Consider the following 24,639-nt stretch of genomic DNA (forward strand, 5'->3'; position numbering starts at 1 on the left):
TAGCCGGAATTGAAATGGCAAGTCAGCATCATTGACGAGTGCACTGTGGTGATCCAACATTTTACTTAAATATATAGTTTGAATTATGACATAGTTATGAGATGAAAGTGTTCTACACAACAGTTTTCAAGGTTTTTCATTTTAAATTTGAAGCTTATTCTTATTCTTCTTGTTATGGTAATTGTATGGCATTTTATGCCTGTCAACCTTAAATACTCACATTTATATCCCTTATAGGGACCGAAAAAAAAAAGAAATAATTTCAGAAATTAATTAAATAATTATATTTTCTATTAATCAAATTAAGGAAACTGATAATGTTGCTGAAAAAAAAGGCATTTAATGAAAAAAAATCATACAATGGAAATAGAACTACATTTGCATAAAGAAACATTACACTATTTTTTCATTCGTTTTACATGGTGAATAAATAACAGGATGGATATAAATAAAAGTTCAAACTTTAAATATAACCATTTATTTAAGTTTTTAAATCCAGGAGAAATTGAATTCGTCGTACAGAATAGATTATAAACGTAGGCTTTTGTTGTCATAAAAGCGGCCTGAATGTACCGGAAGTAACTCACCAGTGTTGTCATGGTAACAAGACGCTTTTTTAAAGAACGCTTCCAATCGGAACTAAGACATTCTTTGGAACGTTGTCTTTGTTCGGATGTATAAATAGATAAGTGCACCGAGTCAAAGTAGATTTTTATCCACTTTAAGAACAAGTTTGATCGAAGTTGAAAATATGGCGACGCACAGGTCGATCGTTCCTAAACGTCGGAGTTCAGGGGTTGCTCGAAAAGCTCCCGTGTCTTCTCATCCACCGGGTCTAAACTATATAGAAAGGTAAAGCCTTCCCTTGTGTTTTTTAGCTTTGATGGAGCTCGTCGTGCTTATAAAACTCAATGTTTTTCCACAGGATGCCAATTGAAATCGTTTTGAAAATCGTATCATATTTGGAGGCGTCAACACTTTTCTGTCTTCTTCACATCAACAAGCACTTCTACAAACTCGCTATGGACAAGTGAGTATCAAACATCAATGTTGACAGGCATGAATGAAAATAATGTCTCTAAAGAACATTTTTCACATTTGTGTTTATATGACGAATGTATGAATTGAAAATTGAAAAAATACTGAAGTAAAACAATAATTAAAATAATTAAGATTATATGGTGGATTACTATTGTGTCATCACATTTTAAATGTACAAAAAAAAGTCTGATGAAACACTAAGAATCCAAATAAAACCAATGTATAAAAATGATAATGAACTGGCAGTGAATCATCTCTACTGCACTTTTTTTTTTGTCCTAGTTAACATCTCCATTATTTTTATTCAGTCGGTTCCTTAAAATAATCTTAAAACTATACTGTCCCCATTCATGCGCCGTTAAATAATTTATATTTAATTCATTTTGAACCGGAGCCTTGTCTCACACACTTTTATGTGCTGCTATAAAACCCTCACAGTGCTCTCTGGTGTAAACTATATGAAGCTGACTTCAACAAGAACAGGAAGAGGAAGACCATCAACATGTTACGTTCCACAGCTGAAGGGAGATGTGGGGATCTGCCCGAAGGCTACTGGAAAAACAAGTACTTTCACAATCTTGGGTCGCGCGACCTGAAGACCTGGGAAAGGAAACTCAGTCACATCAGTCGTCACACTGGACTGCCCTGCCAAATGGAGACAGTTCTCAGGTATGAATTGTCTGTATTTGGTCCTGAGTTTTGAATATGTTTAAATTGTGAAATAAAATTTAAAAAAAAGCAGACAGAAAGAAACAGTAGGAATATCAAAATGATGGATGTAAATATTAAAGGCTTTTGTAGATATAATTAACAATAATGTTGATTTTTTTTTTTTTTTAAATAGAGCACACGCATAAAATTCGAGGGCAAGAATATATTGATACACTTAACTATTATAATTTTTTTAATATTGACTGTGTAAATATTCAACAGCACTTTAGATAGATAGATCGATATATTAACTTTATTAATCTCTCTGGAGATCTTCTTCAGGAAATTGGGTTTCCAGTTCGGTTCATCAAGTTTAATGAAAACAAGAACAAGAACAGAGGGCAAACAGATGAAAAAGAACAAGTATAAAGAACAAGGATACAAAGAAAAAAAGGATACAAAGATTAACATTATCCTTTCACCTTTGCTCCTGCCCCCAAACTCAGAATTCAACAGTCGTATAGCACGAGGAAAGAATTTTTCCCTGAGTCTATTAGTGTTGCATCATGGGAGGAGCATTCTTTCACTCCATCTACTTCTCCATTCACTGATGACAGTGTTCAGAGGATGACTGTCATCATCCATGATGGACAGTAGTATCATGTATTCACCTGATGATGCTCATACAAGCATGTAACAAAATTGCTTGTTTCCAATGCTGCAACAGTTTTCCTACAATTAAATTCTCTAAACAAAACTCAATTTATTGTTGTTCCTTAAGGGTCTTGATTAAATGTATCGTTGCCCAATACACACCCCTAAAAGACACCAGTGTTAAAGCTCAGCGAAAGAAAAGCAATCAAATGACAACTGATACTTTAAGTAATAGAAGTGAAGACTTTTGATGGGATTATTTTGTGAAGGAGGACAAACAAGAAGGTAATAACAGTAGAGCAAGCCTCCAAAAACATATTCATCATCTGTTTTTGGTAGCTGTGGTGTGTCGTTAATATCTGTTTGGTTTTTTTTTATTGTAACCCCAAACATTCTCTCAGTATGTTGGTTTCTCCAGGAATAGAAGCATCTTTTCTTTAAAAAAAACATCATTAAGCTGATCCAAATGGAAGCGAAACAGCCTGAAGAAGACCTGCATTAGTTCATTTGTGACGTCGTACCACTAATAAGGTGGAAGATCTACCCTAGGACAGTTAATAGATCGAGCGTCAGGGAAGAAAACAGGTAACGGTTGTTGCCATGCCGGAAATAATGTGGTTTGTTTTGTAAATCACACTCTGTGACAGCTTCTTTATGAAAGGCTAGCGGACTGGAGGGCGTCGTCTAAATGCGAAGGGTCCTCGAGGGAATGCCGTTGCTGGAAGCGGGTGGTTCCCTCAAAACCACCTCCGTAGTTTAAGCTTTGTTTTTATAACCTCTGATTAGAGGATGTGCTGCAATTCACTGCTGTGGAGGTAACAAAGGGGGAGAAGGAATAATTGTGTTGCTCGCAGAGACTGCCTCCTCCCCCAAGCCCTCATCCACAACTCTGCGTGTGCACACAAGCGGGCACACCTACCCTTTCTTCCCGGCTCCCACCGTTTCAGACAGTTCCCCATGGGGGTTTGTCTGTTAGAGACACTCAGGAGCACACGATTTACCTTGCTAATAATCATTCCGCCAGACATCACACATACAGATTCAGCGTAGAGAAATCCCTTGGGTCAGCTGGGGCCTCCTGGGCTGCTCCAGTTTTTGGCTTTGTTCCTCCACTTAATTGGTAATTGGATGGTGCCTCGGTGAGACACCGGCTGCGTCACAGTAGGGGAATGTCCTGAATCACAGTGAAGACAGAATTAGATCAAGAGATTGTTCACGACTCATGCGGGTTCATTATATTCGTCGCACATCATTTCATTGTTGGGAACAGTGGAGCAGATCTCACCAAACATGGAGCCAGTGTCAAACAAAGAGCAAACAAACCATTTAAAAATCAAGATATTTAGCCTCACTTTCATATTGAAACGTGTATCAACTGCTAAGATGCAGAAGTGAATTTATTGACCTGTGTTCAAAATGGCTTTTCAAGCAGCTAATAATCAAATGTTGTTCCCAACCCGTTGTTCTCTGATGGAGCATGTTATTCATATTTCTCTGTTCTATCTTCGCTCAGGACTCCGCAAGTCACGTGGGAAGTGACTGTCTCGGAAAAGTGTGGGAAACAGACCAGGTTTAACCTCAGCCGCTTCAAGTACTTCGAGACATGTTTGATGCTAACGTGGGATGTAGGCCGTTGGCCTGAGCTCAGCCAAATAGCCACTCTTCAACTCCAACGTGTTCGGAGCACGCGAATGAAGTGCAAAGGCCTGAAGACGTAAGAGATCTTTCTGTTATATAACCGTAATCATCGGAGTCGTGGATCGAACATCTGAAAAAAAACTCATGAACCAATTTGGCTCAATCTCATGAAATGTTTATTTTTTACAATAAGTAACTTTTTTTTAAATAATATTAAATATCATTGATCAACAGTCAAAAGACAATTATTGTTCTGAGCAATGCAAATTCCTTTCATATAAAGTGATGAATATTTTTTAATGGATCCAGATGGTCCTACAGAAAAGCAACAAAAGTGAGACATAAAAGAAAATATTGCTGTTTTGCTTCCAGCGTGAAGCTATTTACTGCAGAGTTTGTGCGTTGTCCTCGGGCTTGTGTTGGTTTACTCCCAGCACGGACATGACCTCCTTGGCAGAGGAACATATTAATTATCTTAAACGAGTTGTGAAAAAAATCCTAAATACCAGCTTTACAGCTTAACACTTGTTGGAGAGTGTTATGAAATCATGCAATATATTTAATTTTCTTCCTTTATAATAATAAACGGCTGTGTTTCTCTATCTTCTCACTCTTTATGTGACATGTTTCAGACCCAGCTGGAGAACCCTCATAGCGACGTTGGACATGGTGGCTCTCACACAAAACATGCAGTTCATTGCAAAAGACGAGCACGTTGAACTGGAACTACTGCAACCAGGATTCATCCTAGCTTTCTGGAAGGTAAAAAACAATTGTTCTCATGCTTCAAGTCCACAAGGACTAACCTCAAGTTCACGTGTCGCTGTGTTAGGGGCAAACTAGCATTGCCTTCCTCATGGTCTCGCTTCACTTCCAACGGCTCTTTGGAAACATTCGACGTTCAACGCGACGGTGAGAATATTTTCTTTTTACATGTTTTATTTGCATTACATTCTCATTTGAGATGGATGGATGGATGGATGGATGGATGGATGGATGGATGGATGGATGGATGGATGGATGGATGGATGGATGGATGGATGGATGGATGGATGGATGGATGGATGGATGGATGGATGGATGGATGGATGGATGGATGGATGGATGGATGGATGGATGGATGGATGGATGGATGGATGGATGGATGGATGGATGGATGGATGGATGGATGGATGGATGGATGGATGGATGGATGGATGGATGGAAATTGTTTTTCCAGGACACAGCAACACAGACGATAGATTCATAAAAAAACAAGAACAAAGCAATCTAAGATACAGATAAAGAACATAGATCAAAGAAAAAATCACACAAGAAAACGATACAAAGATTAACAGAGAATAGAATCATCTTTTCGCTCCACTCCTGCCCTCAAACTCACAATTCAACAGTCTATCTAATAGCATGAGGAATGACTGAGTACAGTATACAGGTCCTTCTCAAAAAATTAGCATATTGTGATAAAGTTCAATATTTTCTGTAATGTACTGATAAACATTAGACTTTCATATATTTTAGATTCATTACACACAACTGAAGTAGTTCAAGCCTTTTATTGTTTTAATATTGATGACTTTGGCATCTCAAAAAATTAGCATATTTCATCCGACCAATAAAAGAAAAGTGTTTTTAATACAAAAAAGTTAAACTTCAAATAATTATGTTCAGTTATGCACTCAATACTTGGTCGGGAATCCTTTCGCAGAAATGACTGCTTCAATGCGGCGTGGCATGGAGGCCATCAGCCTGTGATTGCTGAGGTGTTATGGAGGCCCAGGATGCTTCGATAGCGGCCTTAAGCTCATCCACAGTGTTGGGTCTGGTGTCTCTCAACTTCCTCTTCACAATATCCCACAGATTCTCTATGGGGTTCAGGTCAGGAGAGTTGGCAGGCCAATTGAGCACAGTAATACCATGGTCAGTAAACCATTTACTAGTGGTTTTGGCACTGTGAGCAGGTGCCAGATGGAAGCATGAAGTGCTCCAAAATCTCCTGATAGCTAGCTGCATTGACCCTGCCTTTGATAAAACACAGTGGACCAACACCAGCAGCTGACATGGCACCCCAGACCATCACTGACTGTGGGTACTTGACACTGGACTTCAGGCATTTTGGCATTTCCTTCTCCCCAGTCTTCCTCCAGACTCTGGCACCTTGATTTCCGAATGACATGCAAAATTTGCTTTCATCCGAAAAAAGTACTTTGGACCACTGAGCAACAGTCCAGTGCTGCTTCTCTGTAGCCCAGGTCAGGCGCTTCTGCCGCTGTTTCTGGTTCAAAAGTGGCTTGACCTGGGGAATGCGGCACCTGTAGCCCATTTCCTGCACACGCCTGTGCACGGTGGCTCTGGATGTTTCTACTCCAGACTCAGTCCACTGCTTCCGCAGGTCCCCCAAGGTCTGGAATCGGCTCTTCTCCACAATCCTCCTCAGGGTCCGGTCACCTCTTCTGGTTGTGCAGCGTTTTCTGCCACACTTTTTTCCTTCCCACAGACTTCCCACTGAGGTGCCTTGATACAGCACTCTGGGAACAGCCTATTCGCTCAGAAATTTCTTTCTTACCCTCTTGCTTGAGGGTGTCAACGATGGCCTTCTGGACAGCAGTCAGGTCGGCAGTCTTACCCATGATTGCAGTTTTGAGTAATGAACCAGGCTGGGAGTTTTTAAAGCCTCATGAATCTTTTGCAGGTGTTTAGAGTTAATTAGTTGATTCAGATGATTTGGTTAAGAGCTCGTTTAGAGTACCTTTTCATGATATGCTAATTTTTTGAGATAGGAATTTGGTGTTTTCTTGAGCTGTATGCCAAAATCATCAGTATTAAAACAACAAAAGACCTTCAGTTGGTGTGCAATGAATCTAAAATATATGAAAGTTCAATTATTATCATTACATTATGGAAAATAATCAACTTTATCACAATATGCTATTTTTTTGAGAAGGACCTGTATATCAGTAATAGACATTTGAATGGAATTCAAATTTTGTATAACTCCATCAGAAAATATGATAGAGGCAGGTGGGCCTCAGTTTGACATGGATTTAGCGGCATCTGCCGGCCTGTCTTTACAATTACAGTTCCAAAGAGAATCTACCAACCAATAACCACTATTTTGTCATATTTCTTTCAAGTTTCGTTGCAAAACCTCGATTCAGTTCGTATTTGGAGGAAATTGACCGTTTTAACAAAGGTTTCCACGATGTACAAATCCACTTTTCTCTGCACACCAATGCAACCAACATCATGAATGAAACCTTCAAGTGGATTGTCTTTGATAAAGGTAGAGTTTTGACTTATCCTGGGGGTATTTGTGTCTGGAATTCAAATTGTTCATTTATTTACAGATCATCAGGATTGTGTCAAATTACGTTTAATTCAAAGCAAAGACAAGCTTGAGCATATAACTCTTTCTGACAAGCTGATCCTTAACTGGAGGAGTGAGGTCATTCGTGGGACGGTGAAGGTGAGATTTTGACCCTGGATGACGAGTTGATGTTGCTGGTGATGACGTACCTGCCCACTTGTTTTTCCAGGACTGTTGCATCATGAGTCTGACCATTCTGGACAGCTGCTTGCACGAGCTCTGGTGTGTGGCTTCTCCGGTTACCATGACACCCATGCCGACACATTTTTCCTATGAACAGTGCTATGAAGTCCACTATAAGGAGTCCGATGACCGAGTCGAAATGGTGCTTGGACTTGCAGACGGGTCAAATCAACTTCACTGTATCAGCTTAGAGATCTATTTGAGTAGTCGCACAGTCTACAATCATTTTAAAACAAATTACTGATTCAGGCATCTGAGGCAGATGAAAGTGCTTTGCTTTGAAATTCATTCAACACCGGACAAAAGGCTGATATTTTAAAAAACTTTAAACACCAACAATACAAGTAAAAATCTTGACAGTAGATAGTATAAGATATTTGTATTCTTTGGCTTTTAACCAATCACAAAGCTGATCATATTTCTTCTCGCAATTTCATATCCTTTATTTTAAAGTCTTATATCATGCTTTGTTATTGGTCGTCACATTGCATTACATCATGCATGTTTTAGTCTCCTTTGTACACGACTGGCAAACATGTGTTGTTTTTTAAGTGCTTAATAAAAAAAAAATGGTATGATATCTGTCACGTCGTTTGTCTGTTACTTTACCACTTTGTCATCTTGGAACATCAGTTTTCCAAAAAGACTCAAGTCAAGAAGCCACTGGGCTGAACAGTAATATAATGCTATGTATTGAACGCCCATTAAAGAATTCGATTTTTTTTTTAAAGGGCATATATAGAGTCACAGGTTTATGGTCCTGGTAAACCACTTAAATGTCAGGGTGATTCTTAGAGCAAACATATATTGGAGTTAAGGGTAGATCCGAAGCTTGCTTTCCTCCATCTTGTCTGCAGCTTCAATAACTTGGAAGAGATGCTTATTTTACCAGCTGATGTGCACTTCAGAGTAAACTACAGGAACAAATATGAAGCATTCTTTTATTTCCTGTAATTGCTTGGAGAATAATATAATTTCATATGACGAGGAAACAAACTACTTCTGTTGAAGTTTATTTTTATTTAATTAAAGGGGAAGACACAAAATATGTTGGACCATTCTAATGGCACTTACTCTTCTTTCTTTCCCTCATTATGGCGTTCATGTTGAGTAGATACTTTGGCCAGTAGATGGGGCTACAGTTATTTCAGTGAAGACTCGGGATTTGAATGGGCTGCAGTTTCATTTAGCAAGTGGCGCATTTCAATTTCCTGTGCTTTTGTTCAGCGAGCAAATCAAAACAAATATAATATTCAGACATTTGTTTTGAAATAATATCTTGGACTAACAATTCTCGGCATCTTACTTGTAATTGTTCATTATATAAATATATACGTTTAAAAATTAGAATATTTTAGACAAGCTTTGTCAAGCTCGGACAGAGTAATAATCTGTATTTGAATACATGTCTTGAATTCAGATTATTTGTATTATATTTGTTTAATATTCATTTATTTAAAAGATGACACCACAGGCGCAACTAATGTGTCTTTTTGGTTTATATTTGGACACATTTGGTAAAATTTCATATTAATAAAAACAATAAGATACAAGACATAAACCATGGAATTCGGGTCATACCTGTATATTAATCATACTTTATATGTTAATGTTCTGATGTTTTTGTTAATGTGTCTCATTTTTATTTGTCTTACTTATTAAGTAATACATCAACCACGAGAAAAACTGAAATCAAAATAATTTAAGATGCTTTTCAACAACACAACATTAACTATTTCATAATTAATTTGGTCAACATTATTATTAGTTATAATAAAAGTTTCCAGTAGATGGCTCTCTTCTGTAACTGATGGAAGTGTTAAGTATGTTTTTCCTCGCACCTTAAAGACTTAAATTAAGAAATAAAATTGATTAAAAAAAACATGTTTTTCCTGTTAATACTTTGACGTCTCAAATACACAAAGAGACACTCCACAATTTTTTTATTTACGCATGAAGCATCACCAACCTTGTCTTTCTTAGTTTTTTCAGAGGCTAATGTGGAAGAAAATTGCTTCCATTTTTAGCTCTTAATTCTCTCCCTCGTGAGTGACCGGCTGGGTCCACCACAATTCGGTCTTGGACTCTAATGACTTTTTTTTCTTAAGATGGGGTTGAATACACCAGAATCTAAAGGCCTCCATGTACACAGCCAACATTATGCTGAAGTGAACCATTTGTGCAGTGATTTATGAATGAATAAAGCAGATCTTTGGTGTATCCCATCTCTTTCTTTCATTCTTAATGTGTGTGTGTGTTTGTGAGGCGGGGATGTGATGAGTCAGCACATGCTTAGCTCATTTTGTAGCACCGTCTAAGCTCTTCTGTCCATTCGCCCAGCAGATGGTCGGATGTTTTTTTTGTCCAAACTAGTCTTCAGGATAAATGAAAATTGAATGCCGTGGAAGAACAATGACAACATGTTCTGCCTTCCTGCATCGTGTTTTAGCGCTCATCAGAGGGATTGTTGCATTAGGCGATATAAACGGCACCTGCAGGAAAGTAAATGCAAACATCAACTTGACTGAAGGCTGCGATGATTCCCAGGGTGCAGGTTTCTTGGAACAATTCTCACAGTGCAAAGGTCGGAGCCAGAGGCAAGCGTTATCGACCTGCTCCGTTATTAAGAAGGAGTAGACAGAGAGGACAAGAGACATGCAGACCACACACCAACACGTGTGTGCTGACCCACACGCTCCACTTGCTAAATCTTGAATACACCATCAGCACCAACTACATTCTGAATCACTTGTCAAACATGTAAACCCAACAGAGTTGTGTCCGTGACATGCATGCAGTTTTTGCTCTCCAGGGGTCCACTCATCACTTGTTGTCCTATTACCGTGAGTCGCCGCCGTCAATCATTTATTGGACTTGTCCAGCTCTGACAATATGAATAATGGAGTAGAATCCGTGTTCAGTATTTATAATCTGTGAGTCTTCCAGTACTGACTAGTTTCAGCCGGTATTGAACTCCAACTACACTTCTTTAAAAGGATTTTCTGTTTTATGCTTGTTTCATCGAGTTAAAACAGTTCGGCTGCATCTTTCATTCCTGCTCCAACTCATGTATACATTAGGCTGGTTATGGTCACTGTGTATCAGTTGAGATATTTATTATCGAGAGACTGAGACTTAGTATTCGACCGTCAGTGTTGGTGTAAGGTTGAACAAATGACTGTCAAACACCTGAGGACGATTTTGTGGAATGCTTGACAAACCCAGTTCTTCCCACCTTTGAGTGTGTTTTAACCGTTTCCAGCTTGAATTCAGTTCTCTAACTCTTGCCGGATAAATACATTTTTTCTATATCAATTGTTGCCTCTCCTCTGCAGAGTATCACCGTGAAGTTACTGAAAGGGCATTAAGAGTAAAACCTCTGAATAGTTATGCTTCAAGAAGACGTGTTGTCAAGACCCCTTTAGCCCTGACCAAGACACGACCAAGATGAGATCAAGATCAAGAGAAAAAGAAAATAAATTAGACAGTTCACACATGAACTACACACAATAACAAAATGCCAATGTTGTTTGTGACATGTTTATTATCAAAGGAACAAAGAAAATAATCACAGTCCATTATTCTTCAAGACTACTTTTACGACCCGAGACCAGGTCAGACTGAGAAAAGATCATGACGATCGGCCGAGACAAGACCACGAACAGGTGGTCTTGAGAATAGCAAGACTAATTTATCATAAAACAAAGACGATGTAAGTAAGTAATATTTATTTATATAGCGCTTTTCGAGATGTCCAGAACAGTAGGAAAGATATAATACTAATACTAATATAATAACAATAATACAGATTGGACTCCAGAGAAGGTCATGTGGTCCAACAAGTCCAGAGTGAACATGAGGGTAAGAAGAGCCGCAGATGTAGTAAAGTGCCCATCAAGCCTCACGTGCAAGCCCAAGGGGGCAGTTGCAGCCGGTCACGTCGAGGTTCAGAAACCTTGCTTGCCCTAAGAAAGACGTCAGCTTCATTTCTCAATGCACTCAGCGACTTAGGGCTACAATTAGTGATGGTCTGATGAAGCTTCATGATGCAGTGACATCATTTTCAGAGTCCACTAGATGGCGGTCTCTGCCTAATTTTCCTTTGTTTTAAACAACTGTTTTAATGAAACGTCACATAATTTTTGAACTGATGCCGCCAACTACTGACCTGTGAACAACATGACAGTGTTTCATGAAGCTCCATTAGCCCATCACTAGCTACAATAGTTTCTTTCTACCACGATTCCAAAACAACAATACCAAGATTCATCAGCTTAAAATCTTAAAACATGAGTCAGAGATCTTGTTGAACTATTTTTATACATCATTTTCAAGATTACTGGAATTTCAGTGGGACCCACAGACAGCAGAGATGGAAACAGAATAGAAATAATAAAAGATTTTAATTCATATACATGTGAAGTTTATCAGACTACAGCTTGAAGTTTTTTTTCTTAAGGGGCACCGGCCCATGTGTTTTGTCAGGGCCTAAAAAAACTGAAATGAAAGATGTTTAGTTTCAAATTTACAAAAGTACAAGAGAAGGACAAAATGGATAGGAAAGGTAAAGGAAAAGTATTTTAGGTTCAAGAGAACAGCCAAAAAAGTAAGGGGCATATCTTCAAAACATTTCTTATTAAAGGCGCTATATGTAGTTAAAAAAAAGAGTGCTTCCGGTTCACCCTAGTGCCCAAATAGTGTAACTTCAATGTTCTACGTTTGGTTTGTTTGGCCATTTCACAGCATATACATGTATTTACAAAATGTAGTGAAGAACAATGTTAAAATAACAGGCAAGCATGAATAAAGTTATTATTATGTTGTTTCCATTGAAGCCAGCATGGTATCAAACACTCTTAATAACTCAGCAAACACACCAGAGTAAGCATCATCTGTTTTTTTAATTCACTTGGGGAGTTTATTTTTCTCTGACTATTAAAGTTTCTAATACTTCTTCACTTTTATCCCTATCAGCAGATCTTCTCCCAGAGAATGCTTTTTAATCAAATCCCTGCAGTGGGGCCACCTGTCTTTGACACCTATTAGGGATGATGGCCATCACTGCTGCTGCGATAACGTTTCCACTTCCTCGCACCTGTCGACAAATCAAATTAAGATGGATTTGTCGGGCAATCTGCCACTGATATCGGGGCATTTCCTCGGAAACGTGCCAAGTCATTTTGAGTGATGTTGATTCATGGGATTCTGATTCAGCTTAACTACTGTAGCGTGATTGTTCAAGTCATTTATCACTGGTTTGAGTCTCAGAGACACATCCGGGTTTTTATCAGCTGTATGGAAATCACTCGGAAATGTCTCTTATGTTTTTATTTCTGTTTTCATTTGGCTCCTCATGCATCAGCATCACTTTCACCAAGTTAAATGGTGCAGAGGCAAAATATAAATTCAACATATTAAAAAACACTGTTTTAAAATGTCACATACTCCACAAATGATGGTGTGGGTTATAAATAATGTGTGTTCAAACTCAGATAAGAGGCGCCGACCCTCTTCCCAGTAAATGGTCGTAACAAATGGAGAAACAAAACTATAAATATCAGGTTACTGCTGATATTTTTGAAGATATCTGTGTAGAAATGTATTTTGAAATACAGTTTTTGTTTAATAATAATACATTTATTACAACAATTTCATCAATAAAGTTCTACCTAACCTATTTAGATTTATTTGAGGATTTTACCTGAATGACTGAAATGTATTACCAAGTCAGTTTTGCTGCCCCCAGAAAATTCAGTCAGACATGAAAGTAGTATAAGGAAGAAAATAAAGGGTTGTGTTCAATTGTTAAATCACACTTTAATTGAACAAACTCGTGAATAATTGTTAACTGGTTAATATAAAGAAAAAATGAATGAAATACTTTTCCATTAATCAATGATCTTTCTAACAAGACATAAATAATATACAGATCAATGGTCTTCCTTTAACTAATATTTCCACCATTTCAATTTCTTCACGTGACCTCTCTCTCCCCAGCCGACTGGTCAAGGCTGCCACACATCATCCATCTGCTTGACTCGCAACCTTGTGGGCTGGATCATGTGAAGCACCTCATCAGAGAATATTACCTAACACTCGGAGGACAACATTCATCAACGTCACCGGGCTTTTGCCGGCAGTGCATTTCTCACTTTGGGCGCCCCAAGTCCATGTCGTTTGTTGCTACCCCACAGCAGCTTACCTTGTGCAACCTTTGCCGCAGCAGCAGCACACATTCGATATCTTTGTCAAGGTTCTTCAGTCTTTGCTTTCTGCTGATGTGAATTGAATCTCGGATTTCATCCGCGGGCTGGTGTTAGAGTGTCCTCGGTGCATTTAGAACAGGCTAAATGAAGCGTGGCTTAGAAGTTCATTTAATTGAAAATTAAAAACATCATTTTCTATCACATTTTTGTGAAAATGACCATAAAAGCATATAGTCCTTAATCATTTTAAGCTATCGCTATAGATTTACATTTTTTATAATCACATGAATAAACTTGATTTTAAATTTTGGATTCAAAACTTTGTATGAAAAAAGAGCTTTGATGGTTCTTGCCTCCTGTAGTTCTGTATTCCTGATGTGCTATCCAGGGACACAACTGAACTGGAGCTACATCTACAAGACTGAACCAGCTCGTCCCAAGGCCGCTATACCTGTATAGGGAGAAGTAATGACTATGCACTTCCTCCTATACAGTGCCAAGACACTCGTGAAAGCAGGACAACTCCCAGCAAAGACATCTGCAAGAGTGGAAGTAATCGTCATAGACACTCCCCTGGATTGGAGAATTCAGGTTGATTTAGATCAGAGACTCCTATTCTGGTCTTGTAGTCAACAGCTCAGAAGTCAGTTTTGATTGCAGAGCTAACAGTGGCATCGGAGGCGGCAGTTACTAAAGCATAGGAACGGAAATGACTAGAGGTCACCGACATAGCTAAAAGAGATGGAAGAACATGGCTTGAATTCTTAGGTACTTCCAGCTGAGGTTGGTTACACGTGTGTGTTGTGACGTCTAGAACTACGTTTCTGCAAGGACACGCCTTCTGACAGGCAGCCAAATCTCTGTCTGACGTGGTCGAATCAGCAGCTGGCTTCGGATCAAGAGAAAGGATCCCAACTGGCCTGCAAAAAACAATACACAATACACACAATACTGTATCATGAGGCTTTATCCATCACTACTCTCTAGTCCTATACTATTAAAAATAGTTTTAAATAAAAGTGTTTATATGCTGGCCATAACTCAATATTTAATTTTTTAAACATTAGCCTTTAAGGGTTGCTACAAGTAGTGATGGTCTGATTAAGATTCATGAAGCAGTGTCATTTTTTTCAGAGTCCACTAGATGGTGGCACTATTTTCCTTTGTTTTGAACAACTATTCCAATTGAAAATCACTTATTCATCCTTTTTAAACTGATGGCGCCACCTACTGAACTCTGAACAACATGACACTGCTTCATGAAGCTTCATCGGCCCTTCACTAGCTACAAGAAGAACTTTAACCTTACACTTTGAGAAACGTACCCTTCAGAAGTTCCGCAGTAGCTTGTTAAAGAAAAAAAAAAGTGATTAAAAATTCTCATTTTAAGAATAAAACCTGTGTATAATGGATTTTTTAATTCATTATTTTCGGCGATATTTTAAAATAAATATAGTGTACAAAGTTGACTAATTTTTAGCAACTACTACTACTTATACTTTAGTGAATACTCAAAGTTAAAGTAAAAGTAGTTGTATGGTAGTTTCAGAAAACAAAGGCTTTTTCATCTTTGATAAAAACAAGTTTCAGTTAGGAGACAAAGTTGTACAAAACTTAGTTATAACCTTTATCGCGTCCTTCTTATCCCAAATCGAGGCGAAAAATAAAAACTCACCAAATGCTCAGGTCTTTTTTTGTAGTAGAGATTGTAGTAGATAGTTTGTTCGCTGTAAATCCTCTACCTTCACAAGACTTTATGACTCAGTTGTCAGCTCAGTTGCACTTAATGTTAGAGGGGTGTCCAGGATGACCTCTATTTAATGGATAAGTGGATCCATAAGATGTCCTCCCTTATACACATTCCGCCTCACCAACTTTAAAGAGTGAAACAGGATTCAGGATTTTCTGAATATGAGAAGAAACGTAAAGGAGCCCACCATTGTACCTACTTACTTACATTAGGACCGGACGGAACACTGGTTCTTCTAAACGCTGATGTTTTCATCATGATTAGTTGTTGAAAATCTTAAACTTATGACTTCATGCATTAGACAGGACCATAACAATCACTCATCTGTGCATCACCAGCTTTTGGGAAGAAGGCATTTTTATAATATACATGATAAATACCTAAGATTGTGTATAAAAAGGTCTCTTCGATGGTCAAAACGAATGTTGTCTTCTCATGTTTATAATGAGCTCTTCACTTTTCCCTTCACTTTTTAAAAACACATGACTTTGTTTGTACAGCTATATTTGCACACACCACAGCCCCACCTTTTTGTTTCTCCAAATATTTACTCGTTCAAGCCACTGTGGACATGAGCCGTGCAAACACGCTGCTTTGATCCGTCAAATGGTGCAACAAGGGAGGCCACACACGTTTCAGTATTAACCAATAATGGACGCGCCAGCTAGTGGAAGAAACACTTTACGACATGTTGGGAGATCAAGAACAAGAAAAAGATTTCTCTGGACAGAATTAATAGGCATGACCATTTAACCAAATTACAATAACATGTTAGATAGTCAGGTGTGTGGTATTGTCAGCTAACATTAGGACACACATTGTCATGTTCCGCTTTTATTTTCCGTTTTATTTTGTCTTTTCACTTCCTGTTCTCTCCTTTCTCATGATCCTGAGGTGACTAATGGCACAAGGCTGGACCTCATCAACAATCAAGAACCTTCCTCGACTTCAATCTCATCACTCCATACCTGTGTGCCAGAAGGTTTACCTGAACTGGTATAGTAGCTGTTCCCTCGCTTCCCTTTTGGGTGTTCTTGTTGGTAGTGATGGCGAGATGAAGCCTCATGAAGCACTGAAGCCTCGCAGACGAGTAGTTCATCTTTGGAGCAAAGCCTCATGAGGCTTCATTTGCACGACCATGCCATCATGTGGACAATTGGGAGCATTGCATATTTTGTGCGCAAATGATTGTGATAATAAAAAAATGTGCTAACTTGTTTTCTAAAAAAATATATTATTTTTTATTCAAAAAAAGCAACAGTGCTTGGCTTCAGTCTGTTTTTAAAAAATATATATATATTTCACCAGCTTTGGAAGTTCCCGAGCGATTACCGAACCGGTCACTTGACGAGCCGATTCAAGCAGCGCTTCTCGAGCCGGTCACGGTTTTCCATACTTTTCCTGTTTATTTCCTGAGATATTGGACTCTTTGTTATTTACCCAAAAAAGTGTTATTTATACCATTTTGTAGTTTGTCTGCTGACACCTGCAAATGGGTTTCCGCTATTGTAAATTGTGCCACAAATCATTCTCTAAACATTTTAAATGGGGAAAACGCATTTAGATAGATATACTTTATAGTGTCAGTTTCCAATCGTGAGATATCTTTATTTTCTCACTTGAAGGGAAGGAAGGTGTTCATGAGGTTAGTCCGGCAGGTAACTTATCTATGTGTCAATTTCACACAAAACAAATCTATCTATATATCAACATACTATGTGTCTGTGTTGGTCAGTCCACCCGATATCAATGTCTTCTAGTTTCCAATCCACTTGACAACAAAGCTTTTGAGACCCCTAAATGAAGGTTTTAGAGGCAAGAGAACTGGATCATGTCAAGAAAAATGAGGCGTGACTATTCAAATATGTCCAATTTTGTTGAAATTTAAACCATATATTTTACATAATGCATAAGGTATTTCAGCATGTGTTTATTATATGAACACAAAAACATGACACTATTGGATATTTCCATTTCATATTTAGTTCTAATATATTCACAGAAAAAGAAATGTGTTTAATTTATTATTATTAATTATTTTAAATATTTAAAATTATTTAAACAAGTGAGGACAAAAAGATGAAAAAAAATATGCACCATCCCAATGACAAAGCACTACGCTTCCTGCATTTTATTTTCATCCTCCACCCTTTTTAACATTTTCTTTTTTATGGAGAGTGAGCCAAACTGCCAAATGTATTCTCTCTCAGACACACAGGTGGAGAAAAGCCAATTCGAAAAGTGTCAGGGGAGGCGAGGTTTGAAGCTTCCTGTGACAACTGCAGTTCTGATCAAAAATGATCTTCAGTCCCTTTAAAAGAAAGGATTGGCGATGGTTTGATTTAACTCAGGCGAGGGATAAAGAATCTTTGTAACAGTTGAGAAACAAAAACATGCTGTTTTACAGGTCGCTCTGTGAATCTCCAGTTGGTACCTGTGAGCTGAATACAACTCTGAATCCTAATTTTGTTTTATGTTTTGTTTGTTTTATAAGCTCATGAATGTGATAAGGTACATAGAATTATCACAAAACAAGAATTAAAAATGTTTTTAAATGTTTGAAAGTCAAGAAAGCTTAAGATTATTTTCATGTGGTACTAAGTTTCATATCGAGGTATAATTTACTGCATAAAAATCATGATTTATATCCTAGCCAAAGTTTCACCAAAGTTAGCTTAATCATTTTCTTGCTAACTTAGCTTTTAATTAACAGTTCTGGCTAGCTGATATTATAAAAACAAAGCATTTTTTATTTAAAATGTATATCAGTTATTGTAAAAACTGACAAAAACTGGGTCGCAAAACATTTATTCATTTCAATGTGGGGGGGGATGATTTCTGGACATATGTGACTTGCATCATTTAAATGTTTAAAACAAATCTTGGATATTTAAAAAAAAATAAAAATGAAATGACATTGGTGTCTAAAACTGGGCATATATAATAACAGTATTAAATACATTTCTGAAGCAGTCTCAGAGTGAGACATCTACACTTTATCTACACTCGCACAAGAAAAAAAAAAGCTGCACTCTTGCATTTAATTCCAAGCTTCAACGCCCATATTTAATGTGTCACGTCGAAGCTTCGCTACCGAGCATTACGAGTGTCACCAGTGATCTGTGATCGCAGGGTCGTTGCACAGAAATTGTTGTACATGCTCCTCGAAATGTCTCGCTCAGCATATTTGTGCAAATGAACTGAGAAAGATTATACAGTAGACATCGATATAATGTGAATGCTGCTGCAGTCTGATCTCCAACATGACGTCTCTGTGACCAGGAGATGAACATTTCTAACTCAAGTTTCTTTGGGGCTTTTGAAAGAAGATGATTACAGAAATACATCAGGATCATCTTCTTTGTCATCTTCATCATCACTGTCACTATTTTCATCATCATCATTATCTTCATTATCATAGTCATCATTATTTCATTACCACTGTCACTGTTTTCATCATCATCATTATCTTCATCATCACTGTCAGTATTGTCATCATCTTTTTAGTCATCTTCATCATCACTGTCACTATTTTCATCATCATCATTATCTTCATTATCATTATCATATTCATCATTATTTCATTATCACTGTCACTGTTTTCATCATCATCATTATCTTCATCATCACTGTCACTATTTTCATCATCATCATCATCATCTTCATGATCGCTGTCACTATTTTCATCATCATCATTATCATCGTCATCATTATTTCATTATCACTGTCAGTATTGTCATCATCTTTTTTGTCATCTTTATCATCACCATCATCATTGCTATCATCTTCATCATTATCTTCATCATCATCATCATTTTCTTCATCACTGTCAGTATTGTCATCATCTTTTTAGTCATCTTTATCATCACCATCATCATTGCTATCATCTTCATCATTATCAACTTCATCATCATCATAATTTTCTTCATCATCACTCTCAGCATTGTCATCTTAATCATCGCTATCATCTTCATCATCATCATCAGCATCACCATCACATTCATCATCACCATCAATATTGTCATTATCACCATCATCATGATCTTCTTACTCATCTTCATCATCGCTATCACTTTTCTCATTATCAACATCATCATAATCAGCAACTTCATCATTGCTATCACTATTTTCATCATCACCATCATCCTCCTCATAATTTCCTTAGTCATCTTCATCATCAATACCACTTTTGTCATCAACATCATCATCTTCTTTGTCATCTCTATCATCGTCATCATAATCATCATCTTCTTGGTCATCTTCTTCCTCACTATCACTATTGTCTCATCTTCCATCATCTTCTTGGTCATCTTCTTCCTCACTATCACTATTGTCTCATCTTCAATCACCTTCTTTATCTCATCTTCATCTCATCGTCATCACCATAATTATGACTATCATCGCCAACAACTTAATCAAAAACATCATCTTCATCTCATCTTCAGCTTCATCATCATCATACCTGTTATCATCACTTTCATCAACGTCATCTTCATTATCATCAACTGACTTTAATGATTCTAATGAGAAATGTCTCTAAAATATTATCACAAAGAAGCAAAAGCTACAAGAAGTGATGTCAATAATAATTTATAGTATTTTGTTCTAGTCGCACAGACGCTTCAAGTGAAAGAGCGATAAAAGGAAGACTTGCCAATGTTTACCTTCCAAGGTCAGTGATTATCTCAGAGAAGACAAAATAAAATATGTATTTATTATTTATAAATAGCTTTGGCAGTTTTTACTGATTAAAATAAAGAACATTTTGGAGGTCGGCGATAAGCTGGATAGTTTGAATATTAACTGTAAAAGCTTCTAAAATAGATTCAAAACACTCCTCGCCTGAAGGACAAAAGTGACCACATTAAAAATAGTTAGACTGGCCGGTCGTGAATCTCCAGGTGCAGATGTGCAACGTATATTTAAGCCGTGTGCCTTCATATTGCTGGTATAGACATTTTTTGGCTCAGCACAGTGTCTGGTATGTATTCAGATAGGAAATATCTCTTTGAAACAGGATTTTCTCTTTTCGTGTGTTGATGCGAGGAGAACAGATATAACCTCGTGGCTGCACAGCGATAAACAGTGATTGACATTTAATATATTGTATTTCTGCTGACATTAACATCAGTGATGAGCAGTTTAAGAAGGAGTACTCTTGTGAGTTTTAAGATGCAGCAGCGCCCAAATATTATTAACATTGAAATATCATAAGCATTACACATTAAATATGTGTTTCTTAAATAACTTTAATATAGATTAATGTTTAAGGATTCAACTATCTCTTTATTTAGTACTATCTGTTGAAGTATATGTTTTGTTGCTTTAGCGAAACTTGAATTTTCATAATCATTTAATATCTGTCTATCTATGCTTTACAACATTAAACTTTACCATTTTTTTGTGAAGTATTTGAGTTGTTGTTTGTTCCTAACGCTTGTTTTGACCTGTGTGTTATCTTTACTCTTCCTGTTCTTTCCTTTCTTTCCATTCCTGTTTTATTTCTCAGTGGACGCCTTTACTTTAGTACATTTTGTCAGATATTCATGTTATGTTTATGTTCATGTCCATCCTATGTTTATGTTCATAGGGTTTTTGGTTGGTATTGTGTTGGACTTGTGTTCATCTTAAATTGTATTTTTGTATACATTGTACTGTTTTTGTGTCATTTTACACTCGAACTTGGCTCCTGCGTCATACAATTATGAAAATGTACTTCATATTATAACTTTACTTTATATAAACATACCAAAATCACAGCTATTAAAGTATATATGTATTGTTTATTATGCCTTTTTTAGTAAATTCTATATATAACACAAAATCTGTGTGTCTATACGTGTGTGTATATGTATATATAATGTAGCACTTGTACTTGTTATAATTAAACATTATTTGTTTGTCTTCATCTGTAGTCAAAATTATTGAAACCCTTCTAGTCATGAACTAATAATAGTTACATGATTTATCAATGTGTCTATAGCTGGTTTGGCTGCTCATAATGAAAATCTCTCACTCATTGACTTGCTTAAATTTAGAAAAAAAGAATGTCCTCAAGCAACTTCCAGCGCTCCTCAACTTGAAGTAGAGATTATTGCTGGCGATTACACAATTTGTGATATTATTCAGGATGTCCTGTTTCCACACAATACTTGTAAAGCAGCTTCACATGCAATGCAGGCTTAAACTCCTCTGATCCCTCTCACACGAACTCTCTTGTACTGTTTTGTTGATTGAATCCAGCTATCACTATGTAAAGAAAAAAACATTTAAGAAGGACTTAATCCGTCCTGATTCTTTGTAGCAATTACACACTTTATCTCTGCAAACATGACTGAAGTCTTCAGTATGAACTATGAGCCCTTCACCTTTTGTTTATTTTGCAACATACTGTTAATGACATGATTTGAAGAAGCATAAATCCTTCATAGTCTGAGCTCTGAATACAATTACGGGGATTGGAAGAAGAAAATGATTCAAAAATCTGAAAATAAAATGTGAAAAATATGTTATCAATCATTTACTGATTGACCATGAACTAATCCACTTAAACAAATAATTGTTATTGAACTTAAAATGTTCAACTAAAGAGTAAAAAATGAATAAATCTGTCTATTGCTCTCAGTAAAAATGACTCATTTTAATCGCTCCACACTTTGAAAGCTCATCCTTAAACCTTCTCCCACATTTAGTTTCACACTCAACCATCACTCCACCTCTCCGTCTAGTTTCATTCTTTACTTTCATGAATTTCTCGGGTTGATGAAAATATTTGAGCCGTGATTCTCCGACAAACTAGCGACGCGCATCGACAAGCATCCTCTAAACAACATACACTTAAGTTTGAGATTGTTATTGATTTTTATGCACACGTCAGCCCGGCGTCTATTACGGCTGCCCTGCCATTTGCCTGCGTCCAAAGCTGATTGTCTCTCCGTGAACACAATTTGTCCTGAAAGTCATGCATTAAGCCGAGTCGGGTATCACATATCTATTCATTCTTCAAATGTGGATGGGAATATGAATCAAGATATCAGAGGGTGTCCCGGTGATGTATGGTGCCGTTGAGTCATTTATTCAGCTTCACAGATCTGCCAAAGTATTTACAAGGGGGGAGGAAAGACGAGAGCGTTCACCGTCGAAGAACGACACAAGGCTCTGAGAAGCAGGAGTTTTGGTCTCAACCAAAATATAAACCGCAATCTTGTTTATTTATTTTTCAACACAAGGCACACATATAGTCGTTAAATAATTTAATTTGAATTTAGAAAGCACTTTCTTCAACAATTTTATCAAAATAAAAAATGTCTTTAGTTGGTGTTTATTGTTAAGTGTATTCAGCTTTCTTTCTCAACACTTTCAGTTTAAAAAAAATACATTTTTCTTGTGTCCTGCTACCATCTGGTTCCACAATTCTATTGAAGGATCGCTCATGGTGTACAGACATAACTGCATCATTTTCTGATGATTCTACTGAGAAGTTCACTGAAACAAGTTCACAAATGTAATATATTTTACAATGATACAAGTATCTCCAAGAATATCAACCAGCAAGTGACTGGCTCAAATCTTGTTTGAAGTTGTTTTTTTTTGTAGGTTCAGTAGCTCTTGAAGAATTGTTTATCATTCTCTTGCTCTCCTTTCGGTGAGGTGCCTTGATGTAAACAAAAACAAGTTTCACACACTTTGACATTCAACTCACAGAACGCACACCGGTTGTGTACGTGTTACATCAACACTAGAAAAGCCACAGTCTTGAAGCAAGATTTCCACCAGAAAGATGCATTTTTGGACTGATTAAGCTGAGCTTCTGGTTAGAAAACTAACTGAACATTGCTTTTTATGTGTTAACACCACATTAGCTGACTCTATGCACATGTTTAACGTATATTTTCAGTAATGTAGGAACAGATAATATGCATTATTCAGTCGTGTCAACCATCTGTCCCTTCTCTCCTCATTACACCAGGGAGCTAAACGGTCTCTTAAGGATAACGCCATCTTTCCTCTGCTCTTGTCTTCACAACTTTACAAAGTAGATTTTGGGAAGTGGTAAATGAAAATTCAACAAGGCCTGAATTAAGTCTGGCCTTTTAGCGACAACATTTTTACACATTATTTAATAATCAATGCTGAAGAAACCGATAAAGCTCTGCTTGAGATCATCTCACACATCTGTTTCTTCACTGCTGATACAAACTTGGTGTATTTTATGGTCTGCTGACAAAAGTAACTATTGAGAATTCTCCTTTACTGGACTGGGTTTTCTTACAGATAGTACGATGTCCCATGTGGTCGACTTCAAACAAAAATATAAACTTATCCACCAAAACACGACATATAAATCAATCAATAAATCTACTTCGATTGATTTATTTTAGTAATGTCGTTTATATAGTTCTCCAAAGAATGCCTGTCTGAGCTGCAGGTGAAGGAAGAAAAAACATTCCAGATGTTACTGCAGAAAACCAACAAAATAACTTTTTGTTAGGTTAAGAAACTGACTAAGTGCTGAAACGAGAATTGGTTCAAAGTCAATGATAATTTTATTTGTACAAGGAGAATTTAATACAGAACGTTCTCATAATCTGTCCGAAGCAATAAATGTGTTGGTCTCATCTTTATACTGAAATATCAAAAGTTATTGATATCTAAGACACAAGAACAAAGTTCACAATCGAAAAAATAAAACTGGAATAAATTACAACTGGTCGTAATTGGAGCATACAAAAGTTAGTCAGTGGTTTTTCATCACTTTAAACTACATTATTTATTAAATGCATTAAGGTATTTTGCAGGTTTTTAAGGTATACTGTTTACAATCAACACGCGTTCAAACCTCCGCAACTGTACGACAAGGTATTTCCCAGAAGTCTCGATTTGGCTACTATACATACTTTAAAATCAAAATTTCCGCTGCAAAGATGGTTGTATCTTTTCAGCTTTTTGCCTCAACATCTTTGGAATAAATACAACTTCCCAGCATCTACCTCCTCTGGCACTGCAATGGTGCAGCTTTTTCTTAATCACGGAACCATGCGTTGCCTTTATTGACCCGATAGTCCCTCAGCGTGTGTCTCTTGTATAGGTTGAATCAATAAACCGTTTTCACACGACATTCATCTTTATGTTTGTGCAATCAGCAATAAAAT

The 24,639-nt window shown here is 37.1% G+C and overlaps 1 protein-coding gene across 1 annotated transcript; it reads left to right on the forward strand.

The window, feature by feature from the left end:
* Nucleotides 1-683: 683 nt before the first annotated feature.
* fbxo15 (F-box protein 15) lies at nt 684-8,060 on the forward strand. The gene is made up of 9 exons (XM_087789000.1): nt 684-852; nt 926-1,030; nt 1,480-1,710; nt 3,860-4,060; nt 4,617-4,746; nt 4,817-4,896; nt 7,116-7,264; nt 7,329-7,447; nt 7,518-8,060. Exons 1-9 carry the CDS (start codon nt 752-754, stop codon nt 7,773-7,775), a joined length of 1,374 nt encoding a protein of 457 aa, XP_087645126.1. The 5' UTR covers nt 684-751; the 3' UTR covers nt 7,776-8,060.
* The last annotated feature ends 16,579 nt before the right edge of the window (nt 8,061-24,639 follow it).

The sequence above is a fragment of the Callionymus lyra genome, chromosome 4 (genome assembly GCF_982586985.1).
Source record: "Callionymus lyra chromosome 4, fCalLyr1.hap1.1, whole genome shotgun sequence".
NCBI lineage: Eukaryota > Metazoa > Chordata > Actinopteri > Syngnathiformes > Callionymidae > Callionymus > Callionymus lyra.

Coding starts and splice junctions, on each gene's coding strand:
- fbxo15 (XM_087789000.1), top strand. CDS start 752: ATGGCGACGCACAGGTCGATCGTTCCTAAACGTCGGAGTTCAGGGGTT. Junction 853..925: donor GGTCTAAACTATATAGAAAG/GTAAAGCCTTCC, acceptor GTTTTTCCACAG/GATGCCAATTGAAATCGTTT. Junction 4,061..4,616: donor AAGTGCAAAGGCCTGAAGAC/GTAAGAGATCTT, acceptor GACATGTTTCAG/ACCCAGCTGGAGAACCCTCA.